This window comes from Calidris pugnax, unplaced genomic scaffold (genome assembly GCF_001431845.1).
Source record: "Calidris pugnax isolate Ruff unplaced genomic scaffold, ASM143184v1 scaffold41, whole genome shotgun sequence".
In the NCBI taxonomy this organism is placed as follows: domain Eukaryota; kingdom Metazoa; phylum Chordata; class Aves; order Charadriiformes; family Scolopacidae; genus Calidris; species Calidris pugnax.
The window spans coordinates 18303435-18319198 of record NW_015094509.1 but is presented as its reverse complement, the minus strand read 5'-3'; the positions used below and the strand labels follow the sequence as shown (position 1 = coordinate 18319198).

Genomic DNA, 15764 nt, shown 5'->3' with positions numbered 1-15764 from the left:
CCCCCCCCCAGGCCTTGTCGCAGTTCAGGGCCTAGTGGCCACCATGGCGACCGGAGAAAGGCTTGAGGGACCGGGACAGGCCCGCTCCGGGGCGAGAGCCTGGAGTTTTTCCCGTGCCTGGGGTGGTCGGGTGGGGATGGGTCCCTCCCCGCTTCCAGGGGCCGCCCCCTGTCCCATCTTGAGCGTTAAGTAACTGACAGGGATTTTAAATGTGTTGTTTTTTTTGTTTTTGCCCTTCAGATTTTTTTATTCTTTTTACCTGGTTCCTGTCGTCCCTTAAACCTGGAAAAGTTGTCACAGCTGTAGGAAGCCGGATGAAGGAAACACTAACCAGCACTTTGTGCTGGGTATTTGTAATACGTTTAGATGATTTCAGCAAAATAATTGTATGCATTAAAAAAATAATAATTAGAAAAAAAAGGTTAAAAAGGTTCTGGGGATGGTTTATGCATCCCTACAGCGTGAGTCAGTGATGAGGCCAGAAAGCACCTTTGGGTCCTGCTCCCAGCCTGTTCAATCCGATAGAGTATTTAATCAGAGGACCACCTTCAATAACACAGTTTCCCACTTCTGTAGGCTGTTGTATTGCTCACTTTTCTTTTTATTTTTTCTTTCTAATATAGAATAATTGCTTCTGAGGAGACCAAAGCTGAAGAAAGATTATTGCTGGGCACAGGAAGATAGATGGCTAAAAATTTGGGGTTAGGAAAGGACATTACGTCTTCAAAAAAATCCCACTGATTTTCAGACGTTCCTTCTGGAGCTCTTGAGGTCGGGTGGATGGCAGGGTCCCTACAAGTTAGACAGACAGGACAGCAAAGGATGTACAGTATTAGTCACAGGCATTTGGTACAACATCTAACTGATCCAAGAGCAGATTCTGGATAAGCTTTTGATACCCTGTTTTAAAATTAATTTATTTGCTGCAATGCCAGTGACATAATAAAAATGTTTAAAATTATACAACTTTAGAACACCCTCTAAAGCAAATTGTCCTCAGAGATGTATGTTATTAAGCCTGTCCATACTCAGTGCAATATTGATAGTGACATTGGTTAGAGGCCTGAGCCATGGGAACCACTTGGGGCACAGCTGAACTTTGTTGATGCATGCGAGCTTTTGCAAGCAAGATGAATGGTTTGATTTAATTTAATTTGAGCACTTAATTTAGTGTAGCCTGGGAGGAGCTGAATGTTCCCCCGTTGTTGTCCTGCTTTGGTGTTATCATGTCCTCACTAAGAATGTGTACTTAATCAAGTGTGTGAGCTCAAAAGGGGGGGTTTGCATTAATTCTTTGTACTGAAATGCTCTAAAAGGTGTTTTTCTTTCCTGCTTGTAATTACTTGCAAGAAGATTCATATGTTTTTGAGAGGGAATTATCTGAAGGATGCTGCACAACAGACACAATTTCTGTTTGCTTTCTCATTGCACAATGGGTCAGTTTCAGTCTTTGTTAAAAGTAGAATACGCTATTTCAGTTGGAAGGGACCTACAATGATCATCTAGTCCAACTGGCTAACCACTTCAGGGCTGACCAAATTAAAACATGTTATTAAAGAACAATTCTAGTTGTAATCTAATTTCTAAGATTAGTGAACTAGTTCAGGCTTTAAGCATCACCTAATTGATGTTCTATGTGTTTTTGTGTGAAAAGGCAGATGAGGAGGCTTGAATGTGATCTGCGTAAACACCTTGAATATTTGTCTTTCAGAGTGGGAAAACTGAAAAAGGAGAGGAAAAGCATATATTTAGATTAACAGATAGATATTTTAGATTAATTGACAATTACGTCTTTATATTTTGGTATACTGTGACTGCTGCCACCAAATAAAATTGCGGTCTTAAAAGAGGTAAAAATACGACTTTATTTTTGTGCTATTTTTTTTTTCAGCCTGGTAATCCGTGGCGAAAAGGATGAACAAGCAGTGTTGTGCAGCAAAGATAAAACCTACGACATGAAAATAGCAGATACCTCAAATATGTTGCTGTTTATTCCTGGTTGCAAAACTCCAGAACAGCTGAATGCAGATCAAGCATCTTGTGATATTATTCATTCACAGGTATGTCTCTCTGGGTTTTTGTTTGTTTGCTTTAATTCTCTACTTTCCTATTCTCTATAATTTCTTGTATTTTATTCAAGATGCTTATGTGAAACCCAGCTGGGATTCAGTTGCCTAAACATAGGCTACTAATGCCATTTTAGATGCCTTGTGGTATTGGTCTAACTTCGAGCTGCCACTCCAGAAGGACGTGAGTCTCCTGTAGGTTCTTTGTATATTGAACAGCCCCAGAAGGATGCCTTTATAAATAAGCTTTATACACAGGGGGCATGTTATACCTTGGGGTATCCAAAATGGCTCTAGGGCCCTTCTTTAGGCGACTGAACTTTATCCATAATGTATGATAATTATTGTTTCTAAGAAGTTAAAACTTCAGTTTATTTTCAGTGGATAGTAATTACTTGTGGTAGGTATTAAAAGCTTTCAAAGAAAGTCTAATTTGTCAGTGTTAGCAACTATTTTTAAAATAAGCTGTTTGCAAATTGATTCTTAGGAGTGCTTTAGCCAAAAGGTAGATGATACCATGTCGTGCCTGAATATATATTTTTTTTTAAATATAGGAATATATTCCAAGGTGATTTATTCAACTCGCATCTGGAACGATTTGTTGGAGTGAATGATTTTAGAGTTTTCTACTCTAAAATTCTCTACTCTTCTGAAGCATAGTTAATAAAATTTTACTAAAAATAGTTAAGTCATTATTTGCTGTAGTGAATATAATGACATCATTGAGGACTAATCCTGCTTGTCCTTAGATGAACATAATCAAACCAACATAATTTCTTCTGTGAAGTCAGCAGTTCAGCTAATAGATAATTCGAACTAAGAGATTAATGAGAAAGTAATATTATTCCATGTTCTTTTTGGTTATGTTTAATGATCTTACTAGCCCTCTGAAGTCACACGTCAGCATAACATAAATGCGATTTTGCTGAGGAATTATTTGTAGAGTTTTATTTCTAAGAGCTTTCTTAATGTTTTCAAAAACATTATGTGGTGTATTGATACTGCAAATTGTGAAACATAGCATAAGATACTATGTTTACTCAGACTTTTTTTTTTTTTTTAATTTAACTGCCTTTCTTCTGCAGTCTTGGTGCTGCTCTTTGTGCCACTTGCAAGGGTAATACTCATAGCCAGAGCATCTGCCATTTTGCTCACCTCACACAGAGCAGCTCCAGTTATGAGCTTTGGTTTATAAATTAGAATTACTTACCTTCTTTTCTATGCAGAGTACCTTCTTGTTCATTACCAAATTATTCAGAAAAGAACATAGCAGAAAAAAAATATCCAACACTTGTATAAATGCTCTTTGATATGGAGGGGAAAAAAAGAAACCTGAGAAGTTTATCAGGAAATTAGTGTTTACCTGAATTTTTTGCCAAGCAAGCTGTGGAATAGTTAGATTAAAAACTGAGAGCTTTCTCTTTATTAGAATTTGGATAAGACTTCTTCTACAAGGGGCTAGTGGTTGGGTCAGGAGTCACAAACCTGGAGCCTGTTCTGCCTCTACCATTCTGTACCCACTTCTGTTGGTTTGGTAAATAGCAGAAGCAATGCTGAAAGCCCCCTGATACACTTTCCTCTTCAAAGAATCTTCTAGGAAGTCTGAGCTGTATGCCATGAAAAACTTCAGGATTACTCTGAAAGTAAAGTTTTAGTAGGTTAGTGTTTTTTAATTGATTGCACTAGAACTTCCTGTTGCACACTTCAAATTTGTGAATTGAATCAGAGTAAGGAACAGAGATGGCTTATTAGTTGTGTGCAAGTGTAGCTTGGTGTCTCGTTAATGTCTGTTTCACTTGAGCTTAGTGATAAGATGATTCATTAAGGTGTAAAAAGACCTTGAGGTAGATCCCAAGCATGGGAAGAAGTGGGGAAGATGATAGAAACGGGATAATACAGGAAGGGTTTTATGGCAGAAATATAACTTAGTGTTAAGAGAAAAAGAACTGTTGATGAGAATTGTGCAGGAACATATCCCATGTTGATAGTCTATTGTTTGCATGTGAGATGACTTGTTCCCTTTGTCAAGTGCACTATTGAGTGTATTTTTATCAACCAGCAGTGGATTTTTGTTCTTCTTTCCCTCCAGTAAATTTTTGTATTGAAAAATATTACAATGATTGTTTCATCTTTAAAGTAATTACCCTACTAAGAAATTCTTGTTGTCAGTGACTAGATTAATACTTTTTGTTGATAATTTTTGGTAGTAGATTAAAATGTTTCAAGAGTCACTGTTTTTTCTTGTAGATTGCTGGCTTCTCCAATAACTACTGGGAATTAAGGAGATGCCGACCTAAACTGAAGAAACTGAGACAGCTTTTAATGGAAGATCCATATGAAGGGCCAGATAGCCACAAAGATCAGACTTTGACATTTTCAAAGGTGAGTCTGCTATGTAAATGACTTTCTTGTAATTGGTAATTGGCAAATTGCAGTGAATATATATTCTTAACTAGAAAAATACCATGTTCCACAGTGCTGCTTGGAGTTAATTTTTAAGCTTACTATTCTAAACGAGTCGGTAATTATTACCACTTCCACCAAGTAGCATGTGTAAGCGACCTTTTTTTAGTAAAAAGAGGATCTAATTACTAATGGAGAAATGTAGACTATGCAGCATATGATCTCAGCTAAAAGGCTTATAAAAATCCTGGAGTTTTGTTAGTTCGGGTTTTCCTTTTGACTTCAAAAAACAAACAGTTGCTCCAAAGTATTTTATGCTGAGGCTTTGCTGAAGCTGATACTAACAAACCATCTGTGTGTGCTTGCATGTAGAAACACGGGTGTTGCTTTTCTCCCTTCAAGGAAAAAGCTGCCCCTCTCTGGGTGATTAACAGTCCAGTTTCTGATAAGTTTCAGAGTCTTTCCCCCAGCATTGGCTTTTTCCCCTTTCATTTTTCCTACCTATTCTGGTCTAGGTGTAAAAGGACATCGCAGCATAATAAGGGATGGCAGAGGGAAAAGGGTTTAAATTGTCCAGAAATTATAAGTATTGGCAAAGGCTAGCAACACAAAAAGATGTCATGTGCAATAGTATTTACTGATAATATTAAATGAATTTTATAAAAAGATGTCTATGTCTTGGCAAACGTAAGTGCCTAGTTCGAGGACTGATCAACTTGTAGTTAGACTGGCTTTTATATTGAATAACTCTTTGAGAAAATGTTGTAAGTTATAGGAAAGGTTTCAGAGAGTGTGGTAAACCTTAGCAAATTCAGAGTCTGGGGGAAAAATACCGATTTTCTAAGTCTGTCTTTCATTATATCTTATAATGCATTTAGCATGCTTGCTGAAGCAAAGGAGGAGTAAGGGCAATCTGTTTTATTTCCTTCTTTTTCTCCCTTGTTGCAGTATACAACAGAAGATTTGTTAAGTCTGATTCAAGCAAGTGAAGAAGAAATACTGCATCAATTGCAGGTTATAAATGCCTGCAAAATTGAAGGTATTAATCTCTAAAGAATATTATTGCCTAATAGGGAAATAACCCTGCTTTTTTTCCCCCCAAAGTATTTGTCTCCTTTTTCTAAGGCCTGTTCCACATCCTTGTCTTTCAAGGTGCAAGTTACTTCAAAGTACTAAGATCTGCTTCTATATTTTCTATATCCTTTGCTGCTGTGAAGCTGATCAAAAATATAAAACAGCAGGCATCGACCAGTTTAGCTCTTTCCAGGTTAATTCCTTCTTTGCTTCTACAAACGCTGACATCAAGAGTATCCCACCCATAGCATGAGTATATTTTGGCTGGTTCCCATCTTCATGGATGAGTGGGTGCTGCATTCTGCAGTTCTAGAGGCAAAACCAGCTGATCCTTAGGTAACCTCAGCACTTTCATAGTCCTTTCTTTCTCCCAGACTGGGTTTATCTCAGAAGTCTTCTTACTGTGTGAGGCAAGGCTGGAGCAAGTGCCTCACCTTGGGTCAGGTCTTCTTCATCCTTTACTTGGCCAAGCCCAAACCCTTACCTGGACACCAGGTGGTAGCAGTCCTGGAGTCATAGAATAATACAGGGCAGAACTGAGCTCTGGTAGTTATGGGATCCAAAGCCCTCGTTTAGAACTTGGTGTTGGCTGCTCAGAGCCTCAGTTGGTTGAGTTCTGAGCGTTTCCAAGGATGGGGATTGCACCATCTCTTGTCCAGGCTGTTCCAGTGTTTGACTATCTGCAAGGGGAAAAAATTCTCCTAATAACCAGCTGGGACTTCCCATATTGCAAATTGTACTTGTTGCCTCCTGTCCCGTCACTGAGCACCACTGGGAAGGCTTCTGCTCTGTCTTCTCTATACCATCCCATTAGGTAGGTGAGGAGCTCACTGATGACTTTCCTTGTCGTTTACAGCTACGCAGCACCGTTGTACCGGATCTGGAGTTCTGCAGACTTGGCTGGACCTGAACTGCAGTCAGTTCTGTTTATGCAGTTCTGTGTCTGAATTAATCACTAGCTTTTCCAGATCTGATTAATCTTGAGATGGGATTTGTAGTGTAATTGTATCTATGGCAGTTAATCTACATAAGCAGTTCTGAATAATTGAGATCATTTTATTTATTTCTCCTTTACATTTGCTCTTACTATTCTGTTCTTTTTCTCAATTTTAATCCCGAAAAAGACAGAATGCTGCTGCTGTACTTTGTAAAGGTGTGACTTAATGTCCAGACTCCTGTAATGTATCTTCAGAGGAATAGCATTAAGGTGTTAATGTTTTCCACTGTCTTGTGGTTTTCTGTTTGGCAGGATACTGGAGAATTCTAGAATTTGACTATGAGATGAAGCTCTTGAATCATGTGACTCAACTTATAGACTCAGAGTCCTGGTCTTTAAGTAAGGTTCCTTTACGTACCTGCCTTGAGGAACTTGGATCTTTAGAGCCCACGTAAGCAATTACTTTTAGTGCTGAAAATTGTTGACAGTTATTATTAACTATTACCAATTGCAATCATTATTAATTATTTATTAGAATTATAGTCTTATAACTCTAGATTCCAGTTACCATGTTGTTAACGTTATATGTTCTTTGGCTCTAAAATATACAAGAGCATTAGTGCTCTAGACAGACAGGTTAGTGAACTGATTTCAGTGTCTGTAGGTAATTCAATACTGTAAACGTTGCTGCTGAATTGTAAATGAAGTAGCATGTACTTAAGCCATAACTTGCTGACCATGTTGAAATATTTGTTCTGAAGCTATAAATAGCCAAAAATGTTTTGTTTGCCTCTTGTGTAATGTCTGAGATTGTGATCTATTTTCTGGTGTAATACTTAATTCAGATTCAAAAGCTGAGTTTATTGTATTGCCATTTGGAGTCGTGAAATAATTTAAGGTTATTGTTCAGATAAGGTCTTCAGTTTACAGTATGTGGCGTTTTGCATTTATTTGGCTTTTGGCCCAAAAGAAATCTTGCGTTAGTATTAATGTCTGCAGTTAGGCTGTAAATTTATGCCAGGGGTCTAGAAAAGTGCCTGCTGTTCAGTAAGGGATAATTAACTGCCAAGTTTGTACTTGCATCACTTCTCGTGATCAGACCTTTTAGTCTATATTTTTGATCAGACCTTTTAGTCTTTGCTAGTTATAACTAGAAAGTGGGAGAGACTTTTGGGGGTATCGTGCTGAATTAACTCCCATCTGTCCTTCTCGTTCTTTTTTCTCCTCATTTAACTCACTTCTAAGTTTTTATCAATTTGTTTAGTTCAACCGTGAAGACGTGTCCCATCCTCCATTCTCCTTGATTTTTTTACTTTACCCGTTACTTCATACTTGATTTCTGATTTTTTTCTTCTCAGAGAGATGATAGAACATATTCTTTTAAGCTATGGAAGGAGATACATTGATGATGGTAAGTTTGGGGAAGCATGCATGTTTTAATTTTGCATAAAAAGGAGGGAGCAAACAGTGAGCTAAAAATCAGTAAAATTGTTAGAGAAAGCTTCATAGGAAAAAGGACTATTAAACTGTATAAGATGGGAAAATCAGGAACTATCAGAGGTACCTGAAGTGATTTATTAGATGTCTACAAGCCATAATTTTGTGAATAAAGACAGATCACTTGTAAAGTTTAGATGGAATGTCGCGGAAGGTCTCAGATAACACAATTAATTGCTTAAACACATGCTATTGTGAATAGTCAGTGGCATGTAGATCTCCCTGAATTCAGCTTGCCTGAAGTAGATGTCTGCCTTTGGTCCCCTGTAGTGCGCCACAATATCCATCAATTGTATTGACTAATACAATAGTCCCACTATTAGATTGAAGTCTGTACAATACTACTTAGAGTATTTAGGCAGGTTGGACAAGGCACAAGTTAGAATTGCAGGAAGTCCAGATGACTGGAAAAGTGGAAGGAAGTGTTTATGCTTGGCATTGTTCAGAGAATTTTAGCCAAGTCAGTATGAAAGAAAATAAATTCTCATTATTCCCTTCATCATCTCGTATTACAAGGGGGGTGATTAAGGAAGTGAAGGTTTTGTTTGATTGTTCAGCCGCAGACAGCAAACACTTTAATACAAACCATTCAGAAATAGGAATGAAAGCTGTAGGAGAAACAATGTTACTGTGAAAGGGGAAAAGATGGGAGGAAATAAATTTCTTGATATGAATGAATACTGTAGCTCAGACAGTGCTGCACACACACATAATATGCTGTTTAATTTGTTTTTGAGAATGAGAAGATACCATCATTTATCCAAAGTAATACCAAGTCGGGTTACTCCCAAGGGAAAAGAAAAAACAGGATACTTGGTTCATAGAAAACTGTAGAACAGAATGGAAATAAGAGGCTGTTCTCTGTTCTTTTATCAAAAAGCAAGAACCTAAGATACACTGTTTTTTTTATTTCTCAGCAGGGGACGTTTACTTTGAAATGCATGAAGATAAAATATGCAGAGCTATAGCACAAATGCTTTTGCAAAATGCAGTTAAATTCAATCTCTCAGAGTTCCAAGAAGTTTGGCAACAAAGTGTCCCTGAAGGGATGACAGCAAGGCTTGATCAGCTTAAGGTAAAAACATAAAGAGGCGTGGATTCTTCCGGGAGTAGGCTGTTAACTGACTTGTGTCACATATGGATTTTATTGATTAATGGGGATTGATTGTGTTATTTCTGTCAGCTTTTGAGTTAAAGACAGCCTATGACATCCTTTATGAGCCTCAGTAGCCTGGAATCATGCCAATTCCACTTTCTGTAAGTCTGGCATGGTTCACTGAAGAAAATGTGCAGCTGTACAGTTAATACTTGTAAATGTAACTAGAACAGAAGCTGAAGCTGTTGTTGAGCAGACTGTAGTGACAGCCAGTAGAGTAGCAAGCGCTATGGAAATCCTTCTGCTCAAAGGAGACATAGCTGTTGGGGACTTAATGGATTTCCCATTCCCTTCTTGTCATAAAGGAGACGATCAAAAGTGCCTGGAAAAGAGCAACTTTATGATACTTTTTCACTTTGCCTCTGGTAGTGCAGTTTTGGGTGGCTTTGGAGATGCAAAGGGCAACTTGTATGGGTTATTGCCAGAAAGGAGGAAATGTAATTGTTTTGTCTCTAACACTTTCTCTCTGATGCTAATTACAGGGCTTGGCTCTTGTGGATAAAACCTCAAGGCCAGAGACCATCTTTCTGCTAAAAGTAGAAGACTTACCTGAAGACAATCAGGAAAGATTCAACAGCTTATTCAGCATACGGGAAAAGTGGACAGAAGTGGATATTACCCCTTATATACAGTAAGGATGTATTTCTTTTTATTAAAATATAATTAGTGTTATATTCTCCCCTTTTTGCATAGCTGACTTCTTACCAGCTATGATTGCCTCCCTCCATTTTAAGTGAATGTGAAGATATATGAATAGAATCCCCACCCCTGGGAACTGTAGCTGGATTCATTGGATTTAAACTTGTGTAAAAAGCTGATCCTCCTAAATTTAAATAGACGATAACTGTGTCTTATTTGATTGAGGCAGACTTAGCTCAAATCATGAACCTCCTGACATTTATAATCAGCCTATTTACAACACAAGAACTATAGAGCAACAAGTGCTTCCTGTACCATGTCCTTTGTCTTTTGGTGGGTAACACACGCTGCCATGCTGTCTGGAAGCCCAGCCAGGGAATATGTGAGCGGATACAGATGGTAACCCAGAAGTAGCTGCATCAAACCTTTATGAGTGGCTCTAAATTTACTGTAATATAATGAAGTATTTCAAAGCTAACCATTTTGCTATATTTGAGAGCCTTTAGGGAACAGTAATAATGAAAACCAACTACCTCCCCCCAACCTCAAATCCTTGTTTCTGAAGTAAACAATGTAGTTTCTCCTGTTACTTAAATGTCAAAGCAAAGTCCTAAGCTTTAGGTAATTTAAAGCATTATGTGACGGTTACAGTAGTTTTTTGTTGGTTTTTTTTCTATTCTCCCAATACCCTAATCCATTTTATTGCTGTATTTACAAGTATTTTATGGATTCATTGTGCATGGGAATATCTGTAATGCCCATGTCTTCTGCTTTCTTCCCTCTGTAGAGACCTCTGTGCAGAGAAGCAGACAGTTGGTGCTCTTCTGACAAAATACGCTCGCTCCTCAATGCAGAATGGTGTTAAAGTTTATAATTCTAGAAGACCCATCTCATAACAAATACTGTTTTAAGAACTGAGGATACTGGACGGAGTAACAGTGAATGTTGCTTCTTGCTGCCTTCTGGGGAAAGGACTTCTCAACTGGTATTGCAGTGTTCTTGAATTTCAGGAGCTAAGTTTCTTGCACGAGTTTTATTTTCTGCTCAGCTAAATAGAATGTGAGGGCACCTGCCTCTTCTAAGAAACTACAGCATCAGCAGCCCACCCCCCTCAGCCCCCCTTCCTTTTCCTTTGTGTCTGCAGTTAGGCCAGCAGTCAAGCTAATTCTTGAATACACTCTAGCTGTCCATAAACTGGTCTGACATTAAAAATTAAAACCTCCTTGATAATAATTAAATCAATTGAATTGATTTCAACAGCAAAATGGAATGTTAGTGTTTTGCATTAGTGAGCATTCTTGAAGATTTCGTTGCAGTGTTGCCATTTTGAATGGTGCAGACTTTGACAGGCTCATGAACAAGTTATTCCAGACTAAGATGACACTAGTCTTAATTTTGGAAGATGATTCTTTTTATGGTCATTTCTGTGCATAACATTGGCATGAGCTCTTGACACTTGTAATATTTAAGAGGCAATTCTACAAAAAACCAAATTGCAATCAAGTGTGAAGGTATGAGAGAATAGTTGAACATTATGTTATGAACTTCCTGTAAAGTGCCTTTAGAATGTAGCTGTGGTAGAACTAATGTTTTACAGAAGACTGCCTTTGCTTTTTAAAGAGAACTTATAAAACTTTGTAACATGATTATTTTCAAAAAACTTTTTTTATAGCAAATAACTGCACATAGACATTGTGCCTTGAAAACTTAGGTGGAATATTGTTCTGCATGAAACAGGATATATTTATAATATTGTCATAAAGTGGAGTGCCTGATATTTGAAATTGTGTAATCATTAAAAACGATTGTTTGCATTAGTCAGTGAACCAAAGGTTAATATTAGACACTATTCACAATTTTTTTTAACTTAACAATTGTAGGGTGTGTTTTTTTTATACAAAAAGCATTTGCTGCATCAAACTGAGATGTAAGATATGAAAACCTTCAGAATTGCTAGCGTGCCGAGTGTAGGGTGAATGAGGAGAGGAGAGAAACCATGAATCAAATGTAATTTGTAAGATGGATGTGTGCATCCTTGGAATTTTGTTATAGGTCAAAACCTGAATAAAATTGACTTCCTGAGCTCTGCTTATTTTTGCCCGTTGATGCAAGATCAGTTCCCTGCGCTCCACAGCTCCGAGCTGTGCAAGTGTGGGGTCTGACCTAGTTGTGCAGACTCAGCTGGCGTGTAACAGCCCTGCCAGGAGGAATTCCCTTGGTCACGGCCTGGTCTCAGCAGCTGCGGTCTCCTTTAGTAGAAGGCTCTGTCTTGGAGACATCAGTGGTAATAGGAATGTGGAAGCCTTGGAAAGAACTTCATTGCATGGTAGAAGGTTTCTTAGTTGAAATATACAAGACACTTACTAGTCTTGTAGTCTGTGATACCACAGGGTACTTTTACATTGGGTTTTGTTTGTGAAATGAGTAGGGCTGTATAGTAATGCCTAGGTAATGGATCAGGTTTATCTAAATTATTTTTGCATGCATAATCATTCTATATGTTCACAGTGCTTCTAGTTAGTTTTGTTACACATTGAAAATGAGATGCTTCTTTCTAAATTACAAGAACTGCTGATGGTGAAAGGTCTAACTCTTACTAGTTTGGGTTTTTTTGATGCAAGCATTTATTGTAACATGAAATAGATGAATCGAAACTTGCTTATAATAGAACAAACTGATGATCCAGAGGGCTGGAGCACCTCTCCTGTGAGGACAGGCTGAGGGAGCTGTGGTTGTTCAGCCTGGAGGAGGATTCAGGGAACCCTTATTGTTGCCTTTAAAGTACTTAAAGGGGGCCTACAGGAAAGATGGGAAGGGACATGTAATGATAGGACAAGGGCTGATGGCTTCAAACTGGGAGAGGGTAGATTTAAATTAGATACTAGGAGAGATTCTTTCCTCTGAGGGTGGTGAGACACTGGAACAGGTTGCCCGGAGAAGCTGTGGGTTCCCCATCCCTGGAGGTGTTCAAGGCCAGGCTGGATGGGGCTTTGAGCAACCTGCTCTGGTGGGAGGTGTCCTTGCCCATGGCCGGGGGGGTGTGTGTGGAACTGGATGATTTATGATTCTATGAAATCTAGGTTACGAAGAAACTTCATATTGTGTTCTCCTGACACTGCCCAGCACCCTCAGGGTGGGAGGGAAGAGGCCATTGGACCTATGCCCACTTTGTGGCTCTGTGCTACGTGTCCAGCAGCCTCGTTACTCTGTGAAATCCCTTTTTGGTTCCCACCTGTGAGCCCGCGTTGGGTGCTCTCTGGTAACCAACGCCTCAGTAAGTCCAGGTGGATTTAATGTTTTGTCAGCCACGGGCGGGCACAGGCAGCAGGAGGCTCAGGGGGGCGTGAGCCGGAGGGCGCCCCCCCTAGGTTTCGCAGCGGTACAGCCGCCATTACGGCGGCGACCTGGGAGGTGAGGGCCGCGACCTCCCCCGGGCTGGCGATCCCGTGTCCGCCGAGAGCCCCACCAACCGGGAAGCGGGAAGCCGAGAGCACCGCTGCGCTTAGCGTCGAACCCGAGCTGTAACCGGGAACCGAAAGGCTGCTCCGCCGCGCCGGTGAGCGGCGGCCCCAGCGCCCCCACCTCCGGATCCCCGCTTCCCGCCGCCCTCAGGCCCCGCCCCCGCGCTGGCTGCCGGGAGGGCGCATGCGCACGAGCCCGTGACCTGGCCCCGTCTATCTCCTTTGGAATATTTTGGATTTTTTTTTTTTTCTATATTGCCTATGACTGCCTCTGATAGCGGTAAATCACCTTTCTGAAAAAAAAAAGTCCAAAAGAATTTCTAGTCTTAAAGAAAGCAATCTCCGTTAAAAGATCGGTGACCTTTCAACCGCGCGGAGTCAGAGGTCGCCAGTAAAATGGCGGCGGCTGCTGCTGAGGGGGAGAGCGTTGGCGGCGGCCGGCGGGCACCTTGCTGAGGGGAATCCCGCGCCGTGCCGGTGGGCCGCCCCTGCCCTCCATGCCGGCTGGCTCCAGCCGACTGCCCCGGAGGAGAACCAGCCCCGAGCAGCGCCCGCGTCCGCAGCGACCGTAAGGCCCGGGCCGTGGAGGGGCTCTGCGGCGCCGCCTGCGCTCCCCGTCGCGGCCCACTCGCCCCCCGGCACCGCCTCTCCCGCCTGTCAGCCGAGGGTGCTTCCCAAGCCGGTTCTCCGTGGAGCGGGGACCCCTCGGCCGTGCCCGCCCGGCTGCGGCCTTCCCCAGTCGGTAGCTCCCGCCTGCGCTGCCCCTTGAGCCGGTTGATCTACACAGCTTCTGCGGAAAGGGAGCGGGCAGCGCCTCGGAACTGGTATCGTGGAGAGAGGGGTTGTGTGCTGCACCCGTAAAGGGTTATGTAGAAAGACTGGATGTTTTCTGTGTTACTGCTATGGTGCTTATTCGAGCCGAAGATGCCTGACTGTTGGGAGTCACAGATCCACTGGGGAGATGAATGATCAAACACAACCTGACACAGGGAAAACTCGAAGGACCCATCGAGTGAGGATGATGTTGATGCCGGTCTGATCGTCAGCAGTGTGTGTTTAGTGCTGCTGTTCAGGATGAATAGGAAGAAAGGAGACAAAGGATTTGAGAGCCCAAGACCTTATAAATTATAAGTATCCATTTTTTTTAAAGTTGCTATTCTTGAGACCAATGCGTAGTTGAAACAGGCCACAGGCTGATCAGTAATTCAGTAACCTGAGGAGCTTGGAACTGTTGCTAATGGTGTAGCTTGAATTCAGAAAATGTGTATTTTAGGTGTGTGTTTTATTGTGTAAATTGATTCACTCATGGACAGTGAGTCCAAGAGTGCAGTCTCATTTTATAAAGATACTTAAAAGGTGCTCTCCAAACCTCAGCGATCTCTCCAGACAGTATCAGCACTACAGACCATGCTACTGTGTTTCATTCCTACTGCTGTGTCAAACCCTTTTGACTTAAGGGCTTTTCTGTATATAAAAAATGCTTGCATTTGTGGCAAGCAGCTTTGTTAAGCAAATTGCTATTTTTACACATCCATTATTTCAGTCATAACCAAGCTCTAAACCAGTTGGTTGTGGATTTCAGTGAGTCTTTGTGTGTTTCTGTTTACACCTCGTTGATTTCTTTAGAAATCTGTAACACAAATGTATTTCTAACTAGAATCACTCTTGTTATTGTATACATTTTAATGTATTTGGTAATGTTTGAATCTGTCAGTAGATGTTACCATTCTCTTGTAGGAATTTCTATTTAACTTCCTCGACTGAAGCAAAGTCACTTTTTAGTGCACAGGGTACATAAGTATGTGCATACAATGTTTGATGAGGGATAAAAGTTGAATTATTGCAAGGCTCTATCTTGAGTCATAATTTGTCCTACTGTGAAGTGTGGTGAAGATGCCACCTACTACAGAAATAACTTTAAAGTTTTAAAAAGGTTCAAATTACTAGTTTATCTTCCATTTTTTAAAACAGAATTTTATCTATCAGGAGTATTAATATGTCATTCAAAACTTAAGCAAATGCATTTGACCTGTCTTGATTAATAATGATCATTATTTAAAATAATAAATTATGACATACTAATTGTAAAAGCACATACTATATCTTTTTTCATTTATAGTACCTGCTTACATAAATTGTGTATGAGAGTCAGCTCCCCAGGTAAATTTTCCACAGGTCTCTGCAAACATTACAGCTGTGGGCTGTTTCAAATACTGCAGATCACTAAAGTGTTAGAACTTGATTCTGTGCCATTAGTAATACTATATTTTTACATACTCTTAAAAAGTGATATTATCATCCTGTGTTACTCATAGTATTCATACTGGTATGATACTATACTTTGATTTTATTAGAACTTTTCTGACCTTGTATGCAATTTCTGTTGATTATTTGTTTTGGACCACATAAGAGATTTAGACCATTGTGAGTTCTTCCTATATAAATATATGCAATATGCAGTATTTATCTATATGTATATATATCCTATATGAGCTTTCTATTTTTTTAAAAAAACTGGGTTAAAATATTAT

At 40.0% G+C, this 15764-nt stretch overlaps 2 protein-coding genes across 4 annotated transcripts in view; both read left to right on the top strand.

Annotated features, from left to right (window-relative positions):
* Positions 1-11854, top strand: part of DSCC1 (DNA replication and sister chromatid cohesion 1) — a 12741-nt gene extending 887 nt beyond the window's left edge. Inside the window, exons 2-9 of the mRNA XM_014965251.1 lie at positions 1892-2060; positions 4314-4448; positions 5418-5508; positions 6793-6931; positions 7839-7891; positions 8895-9052; positions 9616-9764; positions 10560-11854. Coding sequence (XP_014820737.1) covers positions 1892-2060; positions 4314-4448; positions 5418-5508; positions 6793-6931; positions 7839-7891; positions 8895-9052; positions 9616-9764; positions 10560-10668 — 1003 coding nt within the window. The 3' untranslated portion in view covers positions 10669-11854. The remainder of the gene's footprint in view (positions 1-1891; positions 2061-4313; positions 4449-5417; positions 5509-6792; positions 6932-7838; positions 7892-8894; positions 9053-9615; positions 9765-10559) is intronic.
* Positions 11855-13606: 1752 nt separating this feature from the next.
* Positions 13607-15764, top strand: part of TAF2 (TATA-box binding protein associated factor 2) — a 58400-nt gene continuing 56242 nt past the window's right edge. For 2 of the 3 annotated variants that reach the window (XM_014965414.1, XM_014965413.1), the window contains exon 1: positions 13607-14360. In XM_014965414.1, coding sequence (XP_014820900.1) covers positions 14308-14360 — 53 coding nt within the window. In that variant the 5' untranslated portion in view covers positions 13607-14307. The remainder of the gene's footprint in view (positions 14361-15764) is intronic. The other variant, XM_014965415.1, reaches the window with a different exon arrangement.